The sequence below is a fragment of the Cervus elaphus genome, chromosome 26 (assembly GCF_910594005.1).
Source record: "Cervus elaphus chromosome 26, mCerEla1.1, whole genome shotgun sequence".
Taxonomy (NCBI): domain Eukaryota; kingdom Metazoa; phylum Chordata; class Mammalia; order Artiodactyla; family Cervidae; genus Cervus; species Cervus elaphus.
Window position 1 is genome coordinate 42,774,264 of NC_057840.1, and position 26,707 is coordinate 42,800,970.

Consider the following 26,707-nt stretch of genomic DNA (forward strand, 5'->3'; position numbering starts at 1 on the left):
GGTCTGTCTAGTCAAGGCTATGGTTTTTCCTGTAGTCATGTGTGGATGTGAGAGTTGGACCATAAAGAAGGCTGAGCACCGAAGAACTGATGCTTTTGATCTATGGTGTTGGAGAAGACTCTTGAGAGTCCCTTGGATAGAAAGGAGATGAAACCAGTCAATCTTAAAGGAAATCAGTCCTGAATATTCATTGGAAGGATTGGTGCTGAAGCTGAAGCTGCAATACTTTGGCCACGTGATGCGAATAACTGACTCATTGGAAAAGATCCTGATGCTGGGAAAGATTGAAGGTGGGAGGAGAAGGGGACGACAGAGGATGAGATGGTTGGATGCCATCACCGACTGAATGGACATGAGTTTGAGTCAACTCCGGGAGTTGGTGATGGACAGGGAAGCCTGGTGTGCTGCAGTCCACGGGGTTGCAAAGAATGGGACACGACTGAGTGACTGAACTGAATAATAATAGAAATAAAGTGCACCATAAATGTAATGTGCTTGAATCACCCTGAAACCATCCCCTGCACCCATCCTGGTCTGGGGAAAAATTGTCTTCCATGAAACAAGCCCCTGGTGAGGCAAACACTGGGGACTGCTACCCTATGCTTTAGGCCATGGCAGAAAGATACCTGTTAGGAATCCTGCTGGGCAAAGTTGCAATCTTGCTTGAATTCTGCAAACACCTGAAGCCCTAGAAAAGCTAGAGCTGGGTGTGTATAAGAGCTAAAGAAGCCTAGGGGAAAATATCCCTTAGCTAGTGAGGAAAAAGGCCATCATGTGGATTTATGGTCTATTGTTACATGTTCTTATTAAAACAGTTTCTGAAGCATTCAGAAGCCTGAAAAGAAATGATGATAAGAATGTGAATGGGTGGAGTATGTGGCTTCGCTTTTATTTGTGACATAGCAGGTGACTTATTTCACTGTAGCTTTCTCCTCTTAGGAATAATCATTGCTAACTAGTGACTTATAGATACTCAATTTACTGATTTAGAACTAAAAATTTCTGTATCTAGACCTGCTCCTATGGTTTAAGACACTGGACATTCTTTTTTAAAATATTTAATTCTTTTGGGGGGTTATTGAGATTAAAGTTTACATAATATTAGTTTTAGGTATCATAATAAGTATACCTAAACATAATAATTTGGTATTTGTGTGTATTGCAAGGTGATCACCAGAATAAGTCTAGTTAACATCTATCACCATACATACATTGTACATTTTTTCTTGTGATGAGAACTTCTAAGATTTGCTCATGTAACAACTTTCAAATATGCAGTAAAGTATAATTAATTAACTATAGTCATCAGGCTGTATATCGTAACCCCTTTTTTTTTTTGGACATTCTTTATCATTTTATATTTAGAACTTTTCTGTTTCAGCAACGGTCAGTGACATTTATCAGTGCCATTGGGGAGATCAATGATGTGTTTAATCCCATCCACTCACATCAGATTCTGGTGTTCCCCCCCCAACCCCAAGTTCTGAGTCTTTGCGATTGTTGTTGTTTAGTCACTAAGTCATGCCCAACTCTTTGCCGCACACCAGGCTCCCCTGTCCGTCACTGTTTCCTGGAGTTTGCTCAGATATGTCCATTGAGTCAGTGATGCTATCTAACCATCTCATCTTCTGCCGCCACCTCTTTCCTTTTGCCTTTGATCTTTCCCGGCATCAGGGTCTTCTCCAAAGAGTCAGCTCTTTGCATCAGGTGTCCAAAGTAATGGAGCTTAAGGTTAGAAGGTTAGAGTCTTAAAATATTTTTTTTTATTTATTTTGGGCCATGCTGGATCTTCATGGCTGGGAAGGCTTTTCTCTAGTTGCGGCGAGTGGACGCTACTCTCTGTTGCAGTGCACGGGCTTCTGGTTGGTGTGACTTCTCTTGCTGCAGAACATGGGCTCGCGTGCACGGGTTTCATAGCTGCGGTGTGTGGGCTCAGTAGCTGGGGCTCCCAGGCTCTAGAGGTCAGGCTCAATAGTTGTAGCACATGGGCCTCGTTGCTCTGTAGCACGTGAGACCTTCCCAGATCAGGGACTGAACCTATGTCTCCTGCACTGGCAGGCAGATTCTGTACCCCTGAGCCACCAGGGAAGCCCAAGGTTAGAGTTTTAGAACTGAGAATGCAAGCTCTTTTTTCCACCATCACCACCCCCCCCCCACCATCATTTACTTTAACACCTTCCCTCCCTCCGAACCCTCACAGATTTGTTTTTAAGAAATGAAGAAGTGTTCCACCATGTGACCTACAGCTGCAGCCCATCAACCTTTGGATCCCAGGGAACCTCTAGAAAGATGCACTTTTTGCTGTTCCAGGCAGTGAGCCCAGTCGAGGAGGGATGGAATGGAGAGGTAGAACTCTCTCAGGCCAGATGGAAATGCTCAGAATAATATCTCTGCTACAGAGCATCCTCACCAAAGAACTGGCTGAGCCCAAGGTCCAGTAAGTACAGGGGCCACCAGCCGTATGTGGCCATGGAGCCCTGAAGTGTGGCTGGTCTGGACAGGGACGTGATGTCAGAGTAAGCTGCACAGTGGATTACAATGATTTAGTCTGACATAAAGCACATGAACCATCTCTTCAGTAGTTTCACCTTGATCGCCTGTTGAAATGATTGTTTGGGGATAGACTGGATTAAATGCAACATATTCTTAAGATTAATTTTGCCTATTTCTTCTCACATTTTTGATGTTAGTACTGGAAAATTTAAACTGACCTAGGTGACACTATGTTTTTACTGGACAAAGCTGGTCTAGGTGCTTGGAATTTGTTTTTAACTACTTTTGTGTGCATGCCAAATTGTACTAAATCGCTTCAGTCATGGCCAACTCTTTGTGACTTCATGGACTGTGGCCTGCCAGGCTCCTCTGTCTATGGGATTCTCCAGGCAAGAGTACTGGAGTGGGATGCCCTGCCCTTCTCCAGGGGATCTTCCCGACCCAGCGGTCACACCCGCATCTCCTGTGTCTCCTTCATTGGCAGCCAGGCTCTTTACACTGAGCCACCAAGGGAATCCCTTTAACTACTTTCAGTTCAGTTCCATTCAGTCACTCGGTCATGTCTGACTCTTTGCAACCCCATGGATCGCAGCATGCCAGGCCTCCCTGTCCATCACCAACTCCCAGAGTTTACCCAAACTCATGTCCATTGAGTCAGTGATGCCATCCAACCATCTCATCCTCTGTCGTCCCCTTCTCCTCCTGCCCTCAATCTTTGCCAGCATCAGGGTCTTTTCCAATGAGTCAGCTCTTTGCATCACGTAGCCAAAGTATTGGAGTTTCAGCTTCAGCGTCAGTCCTTCCAATGAACACCCAGGACTGATCTCCTTTAGGATGGACTAGTTGGATATCCTTGCAGTCCAAGGGACTCTCAAGAGTCTTCTCCAACACCACAGTACAAAAGCATGAATTCTTCAGCACTCAGCTTTCTTTATAGTCCAGCTCTCACATCCATACATGACACCTGGAAAATTAACTACTTTAATACGCATCAAATAAGCATCAAATACTCATGGTCATTTTAATTATGAGCTTTATTTTATCATATGAATTGTCATCATAAGTATCTTCTCTATGATCTTTTTTTTAAGGGAAGTTTTTCAAAATGTTTATTTATTTATTTATTTAGGCTGTTTTGAGTCCTCGTTTCTGCATAGGCTTTTCTCTAGATGTGGTGCGGGGACTCCTCGTTGTGCTGGCTTCACTTGTTGCAGAGCACAGGCCCTAGGCATGCAGGCTTAGTAGCTGCGGCTCATGGGCTCGGTAGCTGCCATTCCTGGGCTCTGCAGCACTGGCTCAGAAGTCGTGGCGCTTGGGGCTAGTTACTCACAGCGTGTGGGATCTTCCCACACCAGGAACTGAAACCAAGTCTCTTGCATTGGCAGACGGACTCTACCCCTGAGCCAGCAGGGAAGCCCTCTACTCTTGTTTAAAAGTGTAAGTTCAATTCAGTTGCTCAGTCGCGTTTGACTCTTTGTGACCCCATGGACTGCAGCACGCCAGGCCTCCCTGTCCATCACCAACTCCCAGAGTTTACTCAAACTCATATCCATTGAGTCGGTGATGCCATCCAACCAGCTTGTCTTCTGTCATCCATTCTCCTCCCACCTTCAATCTTTCCCAACATCAGGGTCTTTTACAATGAGTCAGCTCTTCGCATCAGGTGGCCAAAGTATTGGAGCTTCAGCTTCAGCATCAGTCCTTCCAATGCATATTCAGGACTGATCTCCTTTAGGAAGGACTGGTTGGATCTCCTTGCAGTCCAAGGGACTCTCAAGAGTCTTCTCCAACACCACAGTTCAAAAGCATCAATTCTTTGGCTCTCATCTTTCTTTATAGTCCAACTCTCACATCCATACATGACTGCTGGAAAAACCATAGCCTTGACTAGACAGACAGACCTTTGTTGGCAAAGTAATGTCTCTGCTTTTTAATATGCTGTCTAGGTGGGTCATAACTTTTCTTCCAAGAAGTATGCATTTTTTAATTTCATGGCTGCAGTCACTATCTGCAGTGATTTTGGAGCCCCCCCAAAAATAAACTCTCGTTTAAAAGCATAATGAGGTTTTTAAAAATTCCCAGAGTGCCGTTGGCAAGCTGGCAAATTCTCTTTTATGGATGCCAGGCAGCCTTGCTGCCACCTAGCAGCTGGCCAGGGTTCTGTGATGTTAAACATCTATTCCTGGACCTGCTGGCTCTAGCCTCCACCTGACTGAAGGGAATGACCGTGAGGAGGTGGACAAGGGGACATGGCAGACCAGCACCCCTTCCCGGCCTCACCCAAGCCCCTGGGGCTTCTCTGAAAGACATACTGGGTGATTAACTTTGAGGGTGACTTCCAAATCAGTGAACCCCAAATCCTCAAGTGCTATTCTGCTCACACAGACTTCTTACAAAACGTTTCTAGAGAACAGAGCCTGTGGGGAATTTGTGATGACACGAAGTCAGCATTAGATTCAAGAAGGGATTAAACTCCCCTGCCCATTAGTGGCTTCCCTTTTTCTTGCAACATATGACAACTGTTAAAAAGTCCACCCACTGAGATCCACCAGGTGAAACTGTAAGGCTGGAAATGCAACCACTCGACATCATCCCTTCCCCATGCCAGACACTGCTGCTCAGCTGGGTTCTTCCCTCTCAACCCGGGGGCTCACGTTCCTTCCCAGCCAGTAAGAATAATACTAGGAGGCAGCAGGTGAGGCAGGACTTCAGGGACCACCTGGGCATCTCACGCGAGTCTCCTGAGAGGTTGTGAAAATGCAGATTCTGAGGCTTCCCTGGAGACTCAGTGGTAAAGAATCCACCTGCCAATGCAGGAGACACGGGTTCAATCTCTGATCTGGGAAGATCCTACCTGCCGTGGAGCAACTAGACCTGAGCACCCCAACTATTGAGCCTGTGCCCTGGAGCCCAGGAGCTGAAACTGCTGAAGCCTGCACGTCCCAGAGCCCATCCTCTGCAGCAAGAGGAGCCACCATGATGAGAAGCCCACGCACCACAGCGGCAGAGGAGCACCCGCCCGCCACAACTGGAGAAAAGCCCTTGCAGCAATGAAGACCCAGCAGAGCCTAAAGTGAAAAATCACAAATCTCCTCTTTAAAGAAAAAATGCAGATTCTTATCTCTTCATCCAAGGTAGAGCATCTTTAACAAGTTCCCTGGCAAAAAGGCTGTGGATTCACGGACCACGCTTTGAGTAAGAAGGTTCTCCAAGCATCTTTTGTTCTGTGTACATTCTCGCAAAATTACTCTGCCTCAGGCCTCAGAGATCAACAGTGCCAGATGAACTTTATATATGCCTGGTAAACATAAGAAAACCTAATAATAACAGAAATCTATTCCTTTTTTGCAGAAGGCACAATGACAGTGGTCTTTACAAAAGGAGTGCCTTTAAAGAATCTCCCTAACTTGTGCATTGAAGTATAAGCTACAGCTTACTAACTGAAAAGATTTTTTTTTTAATGCCAACTGAATTATCATCTGGAAGCAGAGTATCTCCAAAATGTCATAAAAATAATGTTCATATGGAGTAGATTGTCTCCATTTTTGAAGACTCACTGGTACCAGATGTGTATATTGCTGACCTTAAACAAAATGAACAGCAATTATTATTTAGTAAAGATGAGTTTATTTGGGAATAGCAGAAGGGCTACAAATTGGGACGCATGAACTAAGGAGAACCATAGCCCAGTCTGAGGATACAAAAGGAAGGTTAGCTTTTATTAGGTTCTGGGAAGAAACTGGGGAGAGTTGTTTTGAACAAAAGTTCACTGGAGGAGAACGAAAGTTTGGGGTTGTTTAAATAATGTGCTGGTAAGAAAATGTTCTAAGTAAAATAAAACATCTCTAGCCTGATCCTGGCTGTTTATCTCTTAAAAAATTGTTTATTGAAGTATAGTTGATTTACAGTGTTGTACTAGTTTCAGGTGTAGAGAAAAGTGATTCAGTTTTGCATACAAGTTTACCTATTTTTTCAGGTTCTTCTCTCTTATATATTATTAAAATATATTGAGTTTAGTTGCCTGTGCTAGACAGAGGTCCTTGTTGGTTATTTTATATGTAATAATGTGTATATGTTAATGATAAACTCCTGATTTATCCCTCCCACCCTTTCCCCTTTGCTCACTGTAAGTTAGTTTGCTTCTTGCTCAGAAACCAATCCCTTGTCAGGAGAGCTCTGAACACCATATTTATAACGGATTGTTATTTATAGTGTCTTTCTCTTCCTTGGCAATTTAAATTAAAATGTCAACTTCAAGAAATGTTTCAGGAAGGCACCAGAAGGAATTATAAATAGAACTTGATTAATCAAAGAAAGATGAAGAACGTATGCTGTTAACTCAGGGTACATCATTGTAGATGTAGAGCTAAAGTCTTGGAAGAATTAAAAGACAGTTGAGAAACAAATAGAGCAAATAGCCATCAGTTTGGTAAATGAATATCAAGAAACCAACCTGTACAGTTTACCTGTGAGCAGCCCCTTTTTCAACGAGTGGCGTTACTAGGCAACAAGGATCCAAACAGACAGACGTTTCCAAGAGCATTTCCCATCTTCCTTTGCTCCAAATGAGAGCAGGCAGACACCTCTTAGATGGATAAATGTATGACAAACTCTAAAGCCAAGTTAGATACTCAAGATAACATACTGCATGGTTCACTTACATGAAATTCTAGAAAGGCAAACCAATGACAGAACGCAGATGAGGGCTTACCAGGGGCTGAACATCACGGGGAGAGAACTGACTGCAGAGAGACAGGAGGAAACTTTGGGGGGTGGTGGAAATATTCCACATCATGATGGCAGGGGTGACTATGTGACTTGACACATTTCTCAAAATTTCGTGAAATGTAGCTTAAAGTTGCTAAATACTACTGGATGTAAATTATATTTCAATAAAGCCAAGTTTAAAGTCTATCTATCTATCTATAATAATCTGATGTAGCATTTCTATTCTTTTACATCTAAGACTATGCAAACACTTTGGAGATAGAAAATAAGCACAATTTCATTTCAAAATACAGAGCTAGAAGTTGTTGTAAAAGGGTAGGCGCTGCCCCAGTCACTGTACACGGGTTGCCAAGACTTTCCTGGATGAATTCCATCCAAGATATGGCTTTTAGTCTCCCGAGGTCTTTGGACACCCAGAAAGTGGGTCATCTTTCAGAATATCTGCGTCACTGTGGACAGTGTGTTAGTAAATCAAAGACCAGCTGGATTTGTTCTCAAATTGGCAAAATACTCACTTGCTTGGAAGTACTATTAATCCTTTCATTTATTGAATGGGGAAAATTGGTCTTGATTACTTTCAGTTATTATCAGCGCTGCATATTCTTTTGGTGTAGGATATATATTAGGCGTTAAACATGTGCTTTGGAAAAGCAGAGATCATGTGACTGCTTGATTCTAAATATGAAAAGTTTGAAATTAAGGCTAATTACCTTTTGAAATTAAGGCTAATTAAAACTAATACTAAATATTCTTACAGAGTAAATTGGAGTAGTAAAGCAATTATTTTCATTCTGTAATGCAAAGTTATTTTGGCTAAAATATTCTGTTATTATGCAAAAGCATTGTTCTGGACTAAATTCTTAAAGTAATTCTGCTTTTGGCAACAAATAACAGAAAACCAATCTGAATGGGCTTCAGACAGTAAGCACAGTTCCAAGCTCCTGGATCTGGAATTCTAGACTTAAAACAGTGTCCAAGGTTGTTTAGACATGTGGATCACAATAAACTGTGGAAAATTCTGAAAGAGATGGGAATACCAGACCACCTGACCTGCCTCCTGAGAAATCTGTATGCAGATCAAGAAGCAACAGTTAGAACTGGACATGGAACAACAGTTTGGTTCCAAATCAGGAGAGGAGTACGTCAAGGCTGTATATTGTAACCCTGCTTATTTAACTTACATGCAGAGTACATCATGTGAAATTCTGGGCTGGATGAAGCAGAAGCTGGAATCAAGATTGCCAGGAGAAATAGCAATAACCTTAGATATGCAAATGACACCACCCTTATGGCAGAAAGTGAAGAACTAAAGAGCCTCTTGATGAAAGTGAAAAAAGAGAGTGAAAAAGTTGGCTTAAAGCTCAACATTCAGAAAACTAAGATCATGTCATCTGGTCCCATCACTTCATGGCAAATAGATGGGGAAACAGTGGCTGACTTTATTTTTCTGGGCTCCAAAACCACTGCAGATGATGACTGCAGCCATGAAATTAAAAGATGTGTACTCCTTGGAAGGAAAGTTATGACCAACCTAGACAGCATATTAAATAGCAGAGACATTACTTTGCCAACAAAGGTCTGTCTGTCTAGTTAAGGGTATGGTTTATCCAGTAGTCATGTATGGATGTGAGAGTTGGACTATAAAGAAAGCTGAGTGTGGAAGAATTGATGCTTTTGAACTGTGGTGTTGGAGAAGACTCTTGAGAGTCCCTTGGACTGCAAGGAGATCCAACCAGTCCATCCTAAAGGAGATCAATCCTGGGTGTTCATTGGAAGGATTGATTCTGAAGCTGAAACTCCAGTACTTTGGCCACGTGATGCGAAGAACTGACTCATTTGAAAAGACCCTGATGCTGGGAAAGATTGAAGGTGGGAGGAGAAGGGGATGACAGAGGATGAGCTTGTTGGATGGCATCACCGACTCAATGGACATGAGTTTGAGTAAACTCTGGGAGTTGGTGATGGACAGGAAGGCCTGGCGTGCTGCAGTCCATGGGGTTGCAAAGAGTCAGACATGACTGAGCAACTGAACTGAACTGCCTGAACTGAATAAATCATTGTGAATATTGCTGTCGAAAAGAGAAGCTTGTCCCCCTCTGTGCTCTGGGTTGACTGTGGTGCCCATGTGCAAATGAGCAATGCTGTCAGGAACTTCCTGGAGAGAGGACAGTCTGACATAAACATGACCCCAAGTCTGAGTTGTGGAAAAAACCCTCAGTGAAAAGAAAAGAACCACTGGAGTAAGTCATCCATCCATGGAGGAAAGAGGCCCTCATATAATAAGTGATTTTAATCTGGAACTTAAAGATCCTCAAAATCTAAATCATTTTCATCAAGGCCACCTTTTCCATAAAATAGTGTTTTAGCTAAAGATTAGATTTTTGGTCAAATGCATAATGTCCTTCTCTAAAATTATATAGAAGTTACCATGAACCACAAAGAAGCTTTCTAGAATAAACAGTTTTTATATGTTCAGTAGTGCAGTGAGAGGATGAAGAACAGAAGCTCTCATCAACTTCCTGAACTTCACATCCTAGCTTAGCCACCCTTCTTCTATTGAATCCTTGTGTGCTAAGCCTTGTTTTACCTATTTATACAACAGAACCCTTAAGAGTACTAACTCCAGAGAGTCTTGATGAAAATTAAATGGAATATTTCATGCTTCATTTCAATTCATCAATTCATTAGCCCAGAATCTAAGAAATATTACATACTTAGTAGGAGTTAGCCATTTTAATGTGGGCAATATATAGAAACTAATTGTGAAAAATATTCTGATAACCAACCATGTAATAATATACAGTTTTCCCCTGGTATCTGTGGAATATTGGTTCAAAGACCCTCTGCAGATAACAAAATCCTCAGAAGCTCAAGACCCTTGTACTGAATGGGTCTCAGCTGATGCTCTGTATCCACAAGTTCTGCATCCATGGGTTCAACCAATCACAGGCCCCACTGTTGGTTGAATCCACAGAGGCAGAACCCGTGGATGTGAAGAGCCAACTGTATTGTTGGGACATACTAAATTCTTTTGCTTCTGGTATTCCTAATTCATTTTTGGAACAGCAGAGGTGAGGGTAGGGGTCTTAGAATTTCGAAGATTAGCTCAGGGAACATTTTAATAAGGATTGTATTAGTTATAGTACAGGTCAACTTGCTGTAACAGAGATCCCCCAAAATACAGCGACAAACAAGAGAAAAGTGTCTTTTTCTATTACATGCCCATGCAGAGGTAAGTAGCCCAGCCCTGAAGGTAGCTCTCTGCCCCATGAGGTCACCCAGGACCCGGGTTCCATTTATCTCATTTCTCCATCATCACCTGCAATAGGTTGTGTAATCAAAGCCATTTCACCAGTGTCTTCTTCTTCCATCCCTCAGGAAAGGGAAAACTGTGAATGAAGAGCAAACCATTTCCTTTTTAAAGGATGGGACCCAGAACTTGTACACATGGCTTCTACTCCCACCTCATTGCTGAAATCTTAGTCACTGGACCACCCACAATTGAAAGAGAGGCTAGAAAATATGACTTTAACTAGGCAGCCATAAGCCCAACTAAAATTCTGTGGGTTCTGTCATCCAAAGGGGGATGGAAAGAATGCATGGTTGAATCAATTAGCAGTCTTCCATTAGTGTTGCTATGGAAACTACTATTGCTTCATTGATCCCAGGATACTGTTAATTTGGAGACACATCATCATTTTATGCACTGCTCAGTGAGAAAAGCCATGCTATTGAAGCTGTGGCTCATTACTTTCTTATCAGCTGAGTTACAGGACACAACCTAATTTCGAGATTTTGAAATGTGAAAACTTTGTGTCTTGTTATAGAAGAAATACAAGCTTTCCTGGTGGCTCAGTGGTGAAGAATCTGCCTGCAATGCTGGAGAGGCAGGTTTGATCCTGGGTTGGAAAGTTCCCCTAGAGAAGGAAATGGCAACCCACTCCAGTATTCTTGCCTGGGAAATCCCATGGACAGAGGAACCTAGTGGGCTGCAGGCCATGGGGTCACAAAAGAATCGAACATGACTTGGTGACTAAACAACAATGATAGAAGAAATACAGTGTCAGAAAGACTTAGGAAAATAAAATGATCTAAAGATATTCATTTTGCAGTCTTCTTTGTGTGCATATGACTTTCCTCGGAGCAAGCACAGGCAACAGATATCAAGATTTGGTTGATGCATTGAGTGTAACGTTTAGAACAGGTGATTGACAAGGTACTGTCCATGAGAATTTAAGTCAAATTCCAACACAAAGGCTTGGGGAAAGTTTGCCAAGCTTTCCACTCAGTCTGGAACAGATCTGGAGTTGAATAAACAGACAATGAGGGTCCTGTTTTCACTAACCAGGGTTCTCACTTAGCAGAAGGATGAAGACCAAGGACTACACTCAGCGCAGAGTTATGGCCAAGGCACTTGACTTCCTGTTTCAACATTCAGTCATCACACAGATATTGGTTGGACACCAGACACTTTGCTTGGTGCTACAATACAGTCTCTGCCCCCCAAGAACTCCAGAGCTCATGTAGGGAGAAGAATAAGTAGACCTGTAAAGGCACGCAATTGTGTAGAGCCTATGATAGAAGTCTAGTAAGTGGAGGTGCCGAGTGGAGATCGTCAGTTCTACCCAAGGTTAGGGAAGACCTCCTAGTGGTGGTGAAATCAGAACTAGGGAGGGTTAGAGTTCTTTGTGCAGAAGTAACAAATATGCAAGTGCATGGAAGTGTGCCACAGGGGTCACTGCAAGAGACTGAGTCATGGTCTCTTCAGCACACAGGATTAGAAGCAGAGAGGACTTCCCTGGCATTCCAGTGGTTAAGGCTTCATCTTCCACTGCAGGGGGTGTGGGTTCAATCCCTGGTCAAGGTACTTAAGATCCAATATGCCACTTCATGCAGCCAAAAAAGGAAGAAGAATTTTAAAAGCTCAGTAATCAAGATAAATACTATTCTAGTACAATATTTAAATACACGAAAATTAATGCAAAAATAATTTGTAAAAAAAAAAAAAAGACCAGAAGCATCGGGTATGTTCAGCTGTTTCCTTTTTAGTACTTTATACATAGGAGGCAAATAGCAGTTTGTTTAATTGAATTAGAGAAAGACCAACTTCTTGAATGGCCAAATAAGGATGAGCTGAATTTTCCTGTTATCAAAAAGCTGCTGGATTCCAGTACACGGACAGGAACAAAAGGACACTGTTGATGCCAGCCTTTCTCTAGAACTTACCATGACTCTAGCTTATTGGTTAATGTAAGATTTGAGGAGTTAATAGATAAAGGAACTTGTTTAGAACCTGCTTTCAGCATCTTTATACTTGTTTTCGCCAATTTAACAAATGCACAAATGTATTTTACTTTAGAATACACCTTTTATCTCTGTTCACTCCAAGCATATCACACTGCTGATTCTCAGTGCAACAAGCACACCTTTGTGAATTTGACCTAGGACAAAGTCTAGAGAACCAAACTTTTTGTACTCAGGTACTAAGATGTCATAATGAAAGACCTTGGTCGGTTCAGTAAGATCATTCGGTAGCTTGGAATCTGGTCAATGACAAATCTGTAATATGCAGATGCCTCTTGCTGTATATTGCTACTGAAAATCTGCTTCTCTTGTATAGATCACTGTTACGGATGAGGAAGTTAGTAATCCATCCTTTGTAGATCTGGTGAGAACTCCCCAAATGAGGAAGTGCACACTTATACTTATGTTTGCTTGGTAAGTTTGGTTTGCGATGGATTCCAAAGCTTGTGTCAAATTTACAACGCATCCCTCTCTCCAGATCAGGTGGAAGTTCTGTCTTACTTGTTCTCTGTTGTCTTTCGATGTTACTCCAGGTTCACAAGCGCTGTGGTTTATCAAGGACTCGTCATGCGCCTGGGAATTATAGGAGGCAACCTCTATATCGACTTTTTCATCTCGGGAGTTGTGGAGCTGCCAGGAGCCCTCTTGATCTTACTAACCATTGAGCGTTTTGGTCGGCGCCTACCCTTTGCGGCAAGCAATGTCGTGGCAGGGGTGGCGTGCCTTGTCACTGCGTTCTTACCAGAAGGTAACTGTCCCTCAAGTCTGCTTGGCAGCCAAGACCTTGAAAAAAACTCTTAACATAATCAAGAATGGGGGACTTCTCATCTTTAGCAAATGTCCCCTAGCATCAGCATCGTAGTGCCAGGCACACTCTCGTGATGTCACTCCGTTTCTGCCAAATCAGTGTAACGACTTTGAGTGTAGAAGATTGACTCTATAGATTTTTCCATTTTCTCCAGTTTTAGGGTCATTTGTGTGTGAAATAGATGTGTAAAACCTAGATTGTAGTCACAGTTTACTTTTTTAAAAAAATTTAATTGAAATTTACTTTATGTACAATATTGCATAGGTTACAGATGTACAATATGATTCACGATATATAAAGGTTATATTCCATTTATAGTTATTATGAAGTACTGGCTATATTCTCCATATGGTACAATGGATTCTTGTAGCTTACTGTAGCACCTGATAGTTGTACCTCTTCGTCCCACCTCCTTTCCCTCTCCCCAGTGCTAACTGCTAGTTTGTTCCCTGTATCTGTGAGTTTGCTTCTTTTTGTTGTTATATTCACTAGTTTGTTGTACTTTTTTAGATTCCACACATAGGTGATATCTTGTAGTATTTGTCTTCCTATGTCTGACTTATTTCACTTAATATAATGCCCTCCAAGTCTATTCATGTTGCTGCAAATGGCCAATTACATTCTTTCTTATGGCTGAGTAGTATTCCATATGTATGTATATGGGCTTCCCTCATAGCTCAGTTGGTAAAGAATGTGCCTGCCATGTAGGAGACCTCATCTTCTTTATCCATTCATGTGTCGATGGCCACTTTGGTTGCATCTTAGTTATTGTAAAAACGCTGCTGTAACATTGGGATGTGTGTATCTTTTCCAGTCGGTGGCTTTGGTTTTTTTCTCATATATATACCCAGGAATGGAATTCATGTAGTTTGCTTCTGATCACCTTCATCTGACTTAATTTTGTGATATCATTGACCCTGTTTCACATTTCTCCCATATCACTAATTCCCTGCAAAACACAAAGGTTACAAAGGGAAGAAAAACACATTCTTGACAACCTAGTGAAGGGTACGGACAAAGTAGAGCATGGTTCTCAGAAGTATGAACCGTCTCTGCTGGAACCAAACGTTCTTCGTTATCACAGGAATATCCTGGAACCTTCTTTGTTATCGCGGGAATACTCTGGCACGGAGGCTGAGGGATAATCCCTGTCCGGCAATGATAGCCTCACAGTCAGGCCAAGAGCTTGGGTGTGGTCTTGTGAGCTTCGGGTGGCGGCGAAGCGCCTCCGAGTGACCGCAGCAGTGGGGACAATAGCAATGGGGAGGGAGAGATGCTGAGAGCAGGAATGAAGGTGGTGGCATTCAGGCCCGCACGGGAGGTGGTGATTTCAGAGACATTTCAGAGTTTAATTGGGGAGGGGAGGGCTTGGTGACGGCTGTGAGATACAGAGGTTGTTGGTAACCCCGTGAACATGGCTAACCCACAGCCAATTATCCCTGTCCTGGAACGCAGCAGGCCCTGGACAGTGGAAGCCTTTCAAACTCCCAGGGAATGTGTGTTTTAGATCAAGTTCATTATTTCCACATTCCAGGAGGTGTGGGGGAGGGGGGGCAGGGGGGAGGTTGCTGGGACAGCTGGAGCCTCTTGTAGTACTTTATGTCAGCACAAGAGAAGCCTCTTTTTAGTTTGAAGAATTTTTTTCTTAATTTTTTTTTTCTTTTCCATATGGTTTATTACAAGATGTTGTGTATAGTTCCCTGTGCTATACAGTAGGACCTTGTTGTTTATCCATTCTCTATAGAATAGTTTGTATCTGCTAACCCCGGACTCCCAATCCATCCCTTCCCTCCACCCTCCCCCTTGTTAACTACAAGTGTGCTCTCTAGAGTCTGTTTCTGTTTTGTAGATAAATTTGCTTCATAGTTTCAGTTCAGTTCATTTGCTCAGTAGTGGCCGACTCTTTGCAACCCCATGAATCACAGCATGCCAGGCCTCCCTGTCCATCACCAGCTCCCAAAGCTTACTCAAACTCATGTCCATCGAGTCGATGATGCCATCCAGCCATCTCCTCCTCTGTCATCCCCTTCTCCTCCTGCTCCCAATCCCTCCCAGCATCAGGGTCTTTTCCAATGAGTGAGCTCTTCACATCAAGTGGCCAAAGTATTGGAGTTTCAGCTTCAGCATCAGTCCTTCCAATGAATATTCAGGACTGATTTCCTTTAGGATGGACTGGTTGGATCTCCTTGCAGTCCAAGGGACTCTCAAGAGTCTTCTCCAACACCACAGTTCAAATGCATCAATTTTTTGGTGCTCAGCTTTCTTCACAGTCCAACTCTCACATCCATACATGACCACTGGAAAAACCATAGCCTTGACTAGATGGACATTTGTTGGCAAAGTAATGTCTCTGCTTTTTAATATGCTATCTAGGTTGGTCATAACTTCCCTTCCAAGGAGCAAGCGTCTTTTAATTTCATGGCTGCAATCACCATCTGCAGTGATTTTGGAACCCAAAAAAATAAAGTCTGCCACTGTTTCCACTGTTTCCCCATCTATTTACCATGAAGTGATGGGACTGGATGCCATGATCTTAGTCTTCTGAATGTTGAGCTTTAAGCCAACTTTTTCACTCTCCTCTTTCACTTTCATCAAGAGGCTTTTTAGTTCCTCTTCACTTTCTGCCATAAGGGTGGTGTCATCTGCCTGAGGTTATTGATATTTCTCCTGGCAATCTTGATTCCAGCTTGTGTTTCCTCCAGCCCAGCGTTTCTCATGATGTACTCTGCATATAAGTTAAATAAGCAGGGTGACAATATACAGCCTTGACGTACTCCTTTTCCTATTTAGAACCAGTCTGTTGTTCCATGTCCAGTTCTAACTGTTGCTTCCTGACCTGCATATAGGTTTCTCAAGAGGCAGGTATGCCTCTTGTCTGGTATGCCCATCTCTTTCAGAATTTTCCACAGTTTATTGTGATCTACACAGTCAAAGGCTTTGGCATAGTCAATAAAACAGAAATAGATGTTTTTCTGGAACTCTCTTGCTTTTTCGATGATCCATTGGATGTTGGCAATTTGTTCTCTGCTTCCTCTGCCTTTTCTAAAACCAGCATGAACATCTGGAAGTTCACGGTTCACGTATTGCTGAAGCCTGGCTTGGAAAATTTTGAGCATTACTTTACTAGCGTGTGAGATGAGTGCAATTGTGCGGTTTAGATTCCACATATTGTTGTTGTTCAGTCGCTATATATGGGATAATACGAACCACATCTTCTTCATCCATTCATTCTGCTGATGGCCACTTAGGTTGCTTCTTAGTTATTGTAAAAATGCTGCTGTAACATTGGGGTGCATGTGTGTCTTTTCCAGTTAGTGGCTTTGGTTTTTTTCTCATATATATACCCAGGAATAGAATTCATGTAGTTTGCTTTTGATCACCTTTATCTGACTTAATTTTGTGATATCATTGACCCTGTTTTCACATTTCTTCCATATCACTAGTCACATGCAAAACACGAAGGTTACAAAGGGAAGAAGAACGCATTTCTTGACTTGGAGAGCTTGCCAACCCAGTGAAGGGTGTGGACAAAGTAGAGCACGGTTCTCAGAAGAATGAACCACCTGTGCTGGTTCATGGACTGCAGCACACCAGGCTTCTCTGTCCCCGACTATTTCCTGAAGCTTTTTCAAACTCACGTCCATTGAGTTGATGATGCCACCCAACCATCTCACCCTCTGTCACCCCTTTCTCCTTTTGCCTTCAATCTTTCCCAGGATCAGAGTCTTTTCCAATGAGTCAGCTCTTTGCATCAGGTGGCCAAAGTATTGAAGCTTCAGCTTCAGCATCAAGCCTTCCAGTGAATATTCAGGGTTGATTTCCTTTAGGATTGACTGTTATGATCTCCTTGCAGAATAATGTCATATAGTATTTGTTTCTCTTTCTGACTTTGCATATGAGAAGATGTCTTTTTTTTTTTTTTTGAGAATCCACTGAGGATCAGAAAAGAATTGATAATGCTGTGGATGTCAAAACAGTCAGACATTTATAGATAAGTTCATTAATAATATACTTATGCAATCCTAAAACATCAAATAACCTTATTTAAATACCATTACAGGAATGCCCATCTTCAGAATGAGAAGGGGGAGAAATCCTGTTATATTGGAAGGGTTGATGAAAAACAGAACTGTTTACATTTATCTCATTTTTCTTGAGCATCTAAGTTTCCTAATGCTGCTGTAACAAATTACCATAAGCTGCACGGCTTGCGACACAGATTTGTTCCTTCATATCCTGGAGGCTGGAGTCTGAACTCCAGGTGTGGGCGGGGCCGCCCTCTCCCTGAAGGCTCTCAATGAGGATATTTGCCTGCCTCTTCCTGGCTTCTGGTGGTTGCCAGCCATCCTTGGCATTCCCGGACAGCGTTCCCATCTCTGCCTCCACCTTCACATGACCTTCTCTGCATCTCTGTGCCTTAACCATGACATCGGCAAAGACCTTATTTTGAAATAAGGTCACACTCTGAGGTTCTGGTGAACCTGAACTTTGGGGGACATGGTTCAACCTACCACACTGAACTAACGCATTTTAAGAGTTGGGGAAGGGGATTCCGTGGCGGTCCAGCGGTTAGGACTCAGTGCTTTTACTGCCAGAGCCCAGGTTTGATCCCCTGGTCAGGGAACTAAGATTCTGCAAGCCTCCCTGTGTGGCCAAAAAAAAAAAAAAAAGACTTGGAGGAGATATAGGTCAATGCATATCTACTTAGTCTCTATTAATTGCTGCCACTAAACTAGGAGTAAGGATAGAGCTAAAAACAAGATAGACATAATTTCTTTTTTTTTTTTGAACTTTTTATTTCATATTGGGGTATAGCCGGTTAACAACATCATGATGGTTTCAGATGAATGCAGAGGGGCTCAGCCATACACATACATGTGTCCAGTCGCCCCCAAAACCCCCTCCCATCCAGGCTGCCACGTAATGCTGAGCAGATTTCCATGTGCTGGACAGCAGGTCTTTGTTGGTTATCCATTTTAAATTTAGCAGTGTGCACATGACCATCCCAACCTCCCTAGCTACCCCTTCACCCTGGCAACCATAAATTCGTTTTCTAAGGAGATAGACGTAATTTCTGTCTTTGGGCATTATGCACAATTTAGTAGAAGGTGGCAAATGAGGACCACTGGATACTTCACGGATCTCTCCGTTTTACTTTGGCACTGTATAGTTTTAGGTTTAATTTTTAAATGTAGTTTCCTAAGACAAGGTTATCTATTCTCATCCCATATGGAATAGAAATCAAATATTAATTACATAGTCATTGCATACCATATTATTTAATAATTAATATTATTTTAATAATGAATATTACATATTTCATTGCATAGGAAAGTAAAGAAAAAAAAATGACTTAAGTGTGGCCCATCTTTTCATGATAGAACTCTCCCCCAGATTTTCTCTAGCCTCAGACGAATTGGAATGGTTTTAATGTGTGTTGCCTCCAGCATGATCCCAGAAAGCATTAAAGATCAAATGTCCAAACCCATATTGAAGTGACTAAGTGGGTGGGAATCAAGCTGTCTTACAGAGAACATTCTCATATACTGGAAAACAGAAGACCAAGAATAGACTTTCCTGTTTGATCTGGTCAGTTTTATTTTGTAGACAGAATTTCCCAGGTCTTAAAGTTGTTCTTAGCAACAGTGGAAACGACCTGCTCCTGTTCTGGGCGCATTTTATTTGTGTGTTCTGCAGATATGGCTGCTTTCGTAGCCTCATGCCCGTCGTAACTGACTGCCAAGAGTAAGTTTAAATCCGTGGAGCTGTGTGTGAATACCAAATGTTAGCAGGGGTTGCTTGCCTGAACTGAGAGTCCTCACTTCCAGTTAAGGGAACTTTTGGACTTGGTTCCTTAGGCTGTTGAATTAACATTAGAAAGACTTTTCCTCTCAGCCATTCTTGACGTCATCACCAGGATGACTGCCCCTGAGAAGAATACTGAGCAGCCTTTTAGGGGAATCAGCTCTAAAATTATCTCAGAGACAACTGTTTAACCAGCCTTCCCCCCGCCACGAAGCCCGACTGGAGAATGAAATTCTGGAAACAATTTCAAAACAATCATTTGGGCCGTATCCTCGTCTAAGACCCCCTGTCTCTGACCCGAATTTCTGAATTCTAATTAAAGCCTGAAAAATAAAAGAGCTTTTTATTTTTAAAAGAATTATTTTCTGTTGGATTATAGCCAATTAATAATGTTGTGATGGTTTCAGGTGAACAAAAAAGGGACTCAGCCGTACATATACAAGTATCCTTTCTCCCCCAGGCCTCCCTCCCATCCAGGCTGCCGCATAACGCAGAGTTCCATGTGCCGTACAGTAGGTCTTTGCTGGTTATCCGTTTTAAAAATAGCAGTGTAAACATGACCTTCCCCAAGTCCCTAACTAATCCTTCCCCTTGGCAACTGTAAGTTCGTTTTCTAAATCTTTGAGTCTCTTTCTGTTTTGTAAGTTCATCTGTATCATTTCTTGTTAGATCCCACATATAAGGAATGTCATATGATATTTCTCCTCCTTCTCTCTGTCTTACTTCACTCACTATGCACTCTCTAGGTCCATCCATGTTCTTACAGAAGGCATTATTTCATTCTTTTTAATGGCTGAGTAATATTCCATTGTGTATATGCACCACATCTTCTTTATCCATTCCCCTGTTGATGGACATTTAGATTGCTTTTATGTCTTAGCTATTGTAAACTGCTGCAATGAACACTGGGGTGCGTGTATCTATTCGGGCCATGTTTTTCTCCAAATGTATGCCCAAGAGTGGGATTGTAGGGTCATATGGTAGTTCTATTTTTAGTTTGTTAAGGAATCTCCATACTGTTCTGCATAGTGGCTGTACCAATTTACATTCCCACCAACAGTTCAGGAGGGCTCCCTTCTCTCCACACACTCTCCAACTTGTTTGTGGATTTTTTTTTTTTTTTTTTTTGATGATAGCCATTCTGACTAGTGTGAGGTGATATCTCATTGTACTTTTGATTTGCATTTCTCTAATAACTAGTGATGTTGAATACCTTTTCACAGGCCTATTGGCCATCTGTATGTCCTCTTTGGAGAAATGTCTATTCAGGTCTTCTGCCCATTTTTTTAGTGGGTTGTTTGTTTTGATGCTTCTAAGCATCATAAACTGTTTGTAAATTTTAGAGACTAATTCCCTATCAGTCACATCATTTGCAAATATTTTCTCCCAACTGTGGGCTGTCTTTTCATTTTGTTTATTGTTTCCTTTGCTCTGCAAAAGCTTTTGAACTTAAGTAGGACCCATTTGTTTATTTTTGCTTTTATTTCCATTATTCTGGGAGCTGGACTGAAAAAGATGTTGCTGTGATTTATATCGGAGAGTGTTCTGCCTGTGTTTAAAAGACCTTTTTAAGACCCATACTCAACTACCATTTTTAATTGAGTTTATTCAAGATGGCTGTACACCCGGCCATTTGGGTAAGTCTTTTTGAAATGAAAAAGTTGTCTTGGACTTTTCTCTTTAAGTAAAAAGTATTAATGAGTCTGTTGCAGATGGGGCATTCAGAGGAGATATAAAATTGTGTTTGTTTAAAACCCTACATCCTTTCTTCAAACACTGAGGAATTATTCCCAATAATCTCTAGCAGTTTGACCAAATCCCCTTCAGAGGGACCCTCTTTCTATGTGTTCTCAGGTGTTTGTGGGAGGTAGTTTCAGCTTCAGTCCTCAATCTTAAATTGTCTTCTTTCTTGCCGTTGCTATCAAAAGATAACTATCGTCACTCCAGGGGGAACTTAGAATATTACTGGTTTGGTCAGAAGTTTTTACGTGCACTCTTAATATTCACACATCCCTCACACCTCCTATGAATTGTTTTCATTTTACCCTTTTGTTGAAACAGTGTGATGCTTCTCGAACTTCTCTTTTATCACACATTTCAACAGAATCTCTGTCCAGTGCAGTTAGATACTGGCCTTTACTGCTTAGAAAGAGTTGAGATTCTTAAGAAAACCGGAAAGCATTTTCTTAACCTTTTACTGAATTGACTAGTTATTGATCTATATTCACTGAGCTAACCACATACTTCTCTCATGCTCTGTGTGTGTGTGTGTGTGTGTGTGTTAATATGGTTTCTTGGTTTTTGTTTTTTTCCCCGTGAATGACCAGTTATAAGATTAAACTGTCATTGAAGTTGTCAGTGGGACTCACTTGTAGAGCAATCTTGATTCAGTAGAAAAAGCTGTAGCTTAAGAACCTAACCTGGGTAATCAAGTTATTTCCATGGGAGCTGGAGGCATTCTCCTCTGCAGTCGCAGAGCTGCAAGAGGTTGCCCGGTCGGGCCGGGACCCAGGGAATCTGGGCACCAGCTGCCGCTTTCCGTTCCCCAGCATCTGGCCCCGCCCCACCTGCTCACTGAAGGAAGGGGTGGAATGCATTTCCTGGTCCCCTTCCCTGGCCTTAATGGAAAAGTAAAGGCTAAATACAACACGTGTTTACAACTGTGCCAGAACGGACGGCAGCCCAGCGCATCAGCTCATCTCTGCTGTTCCTCCCTCCCCGACCTGATGGTAACGTGGGCGCTGCAGGTGTCCTCAGCTGGGAACAACATCAAGGCCACAGGACGTCCTGGCCAGTGAGCAGCCAGCATGTGACAAGGTGGAGCCTCCTGGCCATGACCTGGACTCTGGAGCCCTCTTTTTCTCTCTCGCCCTCCTTGACAGTTGTTTTGTTTAATGAGTTTTAGCTTTTTTAGTAGTTGGATATTCTCTGAATATCCATATTCTCTCAATATTCATTACTTTGCCAACAAAGTTTCTTCTAGTCAAAGCTATGGTTTTTCCAGTAGTCATGTATGGATGTGAGAGTTGGACCGTAAAGAAGGCTGAGCACCAAAGAATGGATGCTTTTGAACTATGGTGCTGGAGAGGACTCTTGAGAGTCCCTTGGACAGCAAGGAGATCCAACCAGTCCATCCTAAAGGAGATCAGTCCTGAATATTCATTGGAAGGACTGATGCTGAAGCTGAAACTCCAATACTTTGGCCACTTGATGTGAAGAGCTGACTCATTGTAAAAGACCCTGATGCTGGGAAAGATTGAAGGCGAGAGGAGAAGGGGATGACAGAGGATGAGATGGTTGAATGGCATCATAGACTCGATGGACACGAGTTTGAGTAAGCTCCGGGAGTTGGTGATGGACAGGGGGGCCTGGCATGCTGCGCTCCATGGGGTCGCAAAGAGTCGGCCGCGACTGAGTGACTGAAGTGAACTGATTCTCTGAAGAGAACGCACATAAATCTGCCGAGCTCCATCGTCTTCTCTCATCTTCCTCATTCGTGCCTACTGTTCTACTAAAAAATTATATATTCAGGAAAGGGCAATAATTCTAGAAGGCAGGAGGACCATTTAATGCTGAGTGAGCATAAACAAGTATGAGGATAAATGTTACAGAAAGCTGTGTGGTGGGTCCGTCTGCTTGCAGCTCAAAGGCCAATAAGCAGGCCAGGTTGGCGGAAAGGAAACTTTGCTTTATTTCAGATGCTGGCAACTTGGGGGGAGGGTGGCTGACGTCTGTGCAAAGGCCAGCTCCCCCGACCACCACCACAAGCTGGGGGGTAAGAGCTTTTATGGACAGAAGTGGGGAGGGGGCTACATGCAGAAACAGCACGGTCAGCTCTGACAGTCATCTTCAAACTGGTCATCGGGGGTCTGACTGGCGTCATCCTGGTTGCTTAGGTCCAGTTAATCTTCACTTCCAGAGTCCATTCATTCCTATTTCTCTGAGGCCAGTTCTCGGAATCGTGGCGGCTCACGTCCTGGGTGCAGTCTGATCATCATGTAGTTAACTTCTCTGCCTGGTGTGCTAGTAGCTGTAAGACAGCTCACAGGATGTGGCTCAGAATATTATCTATAGCCCGTGAGAAAGAGGTAAAGGTCCTTGACTATGCTTAATGACTACATTATAATTATTTAATCTCCTTTAACTGTTTTCCTTTGTTTTCCGCAATTCTCACTTCTCTGATTAAACTTATTCTTAGACCAAAGTTTTCCATAGGCAAAAGGCAGGCAGAGGATATGGTGGGGGGGGGGGGGGGGCAAGGACCTTGGGGTCCTGCTCCATTTCATAAAGGGGGAAGGTTTCCTTTTCAAAGATGACAGTCAGGCGCATGCTAAACACCCTTGACTTTGCTTTGGAGAGCAGACAAGCTCCTATTCATGCAGCCATACGTGCTAACTCCACATCTACTAAGAAAGGGTGGCATCAAATCAAAACCACAATGAGGAACCAACTCACACCAGTCAGAAAGGTCATCGTTAGAAAGTCTACAGATAACAAGTTCTGGAAAGGCTATGGAGAAAAGGAAACCCTCCTAGGCTATTGTGGGAATGTACCTGGTATAACCACTAAAAAGAGAACAGTATGGAGATTCTTCAAAAAACTAAAAATAGAGTTGCCATATGACCCAGCAATCCTAGTCCTGAGCGTATATCTGAACAAAACTATAATTCAAAACATACATGCCCCTCGATGTTCATAGCAGCACTATTCACAATAGCCAAGACATGGAAACAGCTTAAATGTCCATCAGCAGATGAACCAATAAAGAAGATGTAGTACATATATACAATGGAATGCGATTCAGCCATAGAAAAGAATGAAATAATGCCATTTGTAGCAACGTGGGTAGACCTAGAGATGATCATTCTAAGCGAAGTAAGTCCGACAGAAGGAGAAACATCATATGATATTACTTACACGAGGAATCTAAAATATGACACAAATAAGCTTATCTATGAAACAGGAACAGACTTACAGGCGCAGAGAACAGGCTTGTGGTTGCCAAGGGAGGGGGCACAGGAGAGGGATGGAGAGAGAGCTTGGGGTTAGCAGATGCCAACAATGATGATGAAACAACAAAGCATAGCCCAGGGAACTAGATTCAATATCTTGTGATAAGTCATAATGGAAAAGAATATGAAAAAGAATGTATTTGTATCACTGAATCACTTTGCTCTCCAGCAGAAACAACATTGTATACAACTATAGAAAGAAAGTGAAGTCACTCAGTCATGTCCGACTCTTTGCAACCCCGTGGACTGTAGCCTACCAGTGTCCTTAAAAGGATGTCATCAACTGCCCAACCCTTAACAAATTTAAAGTACTGACCTTGAGGGCCGACATGGTACTCTTTCTTCTCTTAATGCCCCAAAATAAATATTTAATGTCAAACATTTGGCATTTCCCACTTGTTACTATAGAGGAAAGGAGCAAAGGACCCAGGAGATGTGGGTTCAATCCCTGGGTCAGGAAGATCCCCTGGAGGAGGAAATGGCAACCCCACTCCAGTATTCCTGCCTGGAGAATCCCATGGACAGAGGAGCCTGCTGGGCTATAGTGCATGGGGTCTCAAAGAGTCGGACATGACTGAGCACACACACACATCATTTGCACTTAAATTAGGCTGTTCTACACTAAGCAAATGCCTTTTGTTGTTTTGTAAAATTGTACTGAAAGTAAAGTAGGCCCCTAACTCTTCCTTCCCAAACTTTGTGTGTTTGCAGGAATACCCTGGTTGAGGACCACTGTTGCTACCCTGGGAAGACTAGGCATAACCATGGCCTTTGAAATTGTCTATTTGGTAAATTCAGAATTGTACCCAACAACATTACGGTAATTCCAACATCCATATCGTGGTTTCTCCTAAGTAATTCTGCAGGTGCATGTTTTAAGTCGACCGCCTGCAACGCAGGAGACGCAGGAGACGGGTTTGATCCCTGGGCCGGGAAGATCCCCCTGGAGAAGGAAACAGCAACCCACTCCAGTATTCTTGCCTGGAGAATCCCATGGACAGAGGAGCCTGGCGGGCTACAGTCCATGGGGTTGCAAAGAGTCAGACATGATTCAAGCCGCTGAGCACGCACGCCGTGCAGGCATTAGACTTGAAATCAGAAAATCTGGTGCGTGTGCTTGCCGCATGAGTTACATTTCCCATCATCCCTCGGTGTAAAGGCTCCAGCCTCTGCTCTGACCACACTCCACAGCCAGCTCCTGAAGGGTGAAATCAAATAATGTGTGCTACTAGTGCAAACTGGCCTTCTTTCTGGGGGGACTATTCATGAGCACACCTCACTGTCAGTCTAGGCCCCACGAGGGCACATGAGTGCCACAGAGTGGGCTGGGCAGTAAGCCGATGATGGATGATTAATTTCCACCAATACTGTAGACTCCACCCCCTGGCTCCAATTAGCCTCGCTGTGACTCTGAGTCACAGAGTGACAGGTGTGAACTGGTGCAGCTTGGAAATGAATTGCGTAGGAAATGATTTGCATAGAGTATAAGGGAGGAGAAGTTTTCAATGTCAAACACTAGAGAAATGGGAAATATTGTTACCATTTCTCTTATTTAGATATCTGAAAATATTATTCATCCTGAAGTTATTTAAATATTTTTATTTCAAACAACTTTTTTATTCTGCAGAAACTTTGGAGTTTCACTGTGCTCCGGTTTATGTGATTTTGGGGGGATTATAGCCCCATTTCTGCTCTTCCGGCTAGCAGCCATTTGGCTGGAACTACCTCTTATCATCTTTGGTAAGCATTCACTGTATGCACTATTCTTAAATGCTTTCATCCGCATTCTTTGCATTAATAGAACCTACAGTGATGACCAGGTTCGATATTCATGATATTCATTTGCTCTTCCCATAACAACTCTTTCAGGTTTTGAGGAACCACAGTGAAATGTGGGCCCTAAATCATTTACATTTATTTTATATTAAAGGGTTGCAATGAAAAGTGTTCAACTTAAGAACTTTCCTTGCAGTCCAGTGGTTAAGACTCCACATTTTCATCGAAGGGGTCATGGGGTACGATCCCTCATTGAGGAACTAAGATCCCACATGCCACAAGGCATAAACCACCCTTCCCCTCCTGCAAAAAAAAAAAAATCTGGAAGGCAGGGTTTGGCAGCATGGGAACAAAATGCACTTTTTAAAGAAGTGTTCGATTTAGCTTTCTTTGTTGAGGTTCTGAGTTAAAATCAAATACTGTGAAACTCTTTTATGATATTGTGGGACACAACCAGTAGTTTTTGGGGGACCTAATAGGACCTTTTGTGTGTTTAAAACAAGCCTAAAAATTAATTGTGTTGTTGAAAGTTCCATGTCTTTCAACGCCATATCTTCATTTGCTTTGATGCTGAGAGCACCATGTCCAAAGAACAGAGGACACAGAAGCCCTTGCACACGTACCATGAGCTCTTTGATGCCCATCAGGTTCACACCCTCCTTCCTACCCTCTGTCTTCTTGAAACTCATGACGGGATGGAACCATAGCGCGGGGCGGGGCCTGGGGTAATTCCAGCTGGTGCCTTGCCATTGCCAGTCCAGCTTTCCTTCCCGGGTCTCAC

At 42.7% G+C, this 26,707-nt stretch overlaps 1 protein-coding gene across 3 annotated transcripts in view; it reads left to right on the plus strand.

The window, feature by feature from the left end:
- SLC22A3 (solute carrier family 22 member 3) overlaps nucleotides 1-26,707 on the plus strand; it is a 93,881-nt gene that overhangs the window by 58,031 nt on the left and 9,143 nt on the right. For 2 of the 3 annotated variants that reach the window (XR_006337987.1, XM_043888364.1), the window contains 2 exons: nucleotides 24,862-24,970; nucleotides 25,778-25,890. Coding sequence is in view for 2 of the 3 variants with exons in the window: in XM_043888364.1 (XP_043744299.1) it covers nucleotides 24,862-24,970; nucleotides 25,778-25,890 (222 nt within the window). In the remaining variant the exon portion in view is untranslated. Of the gene's footprint in view, nucleotides 1-12,841; nucleotides 12,940-13,058; nucleotides 13,274-24,861; nucleotides 24,971-25,777; nucleotides 25,891-26,707 lie in introns of those variants that run through there. The other variant, XM_043888363.1, reaches the window with a different exon arrangement.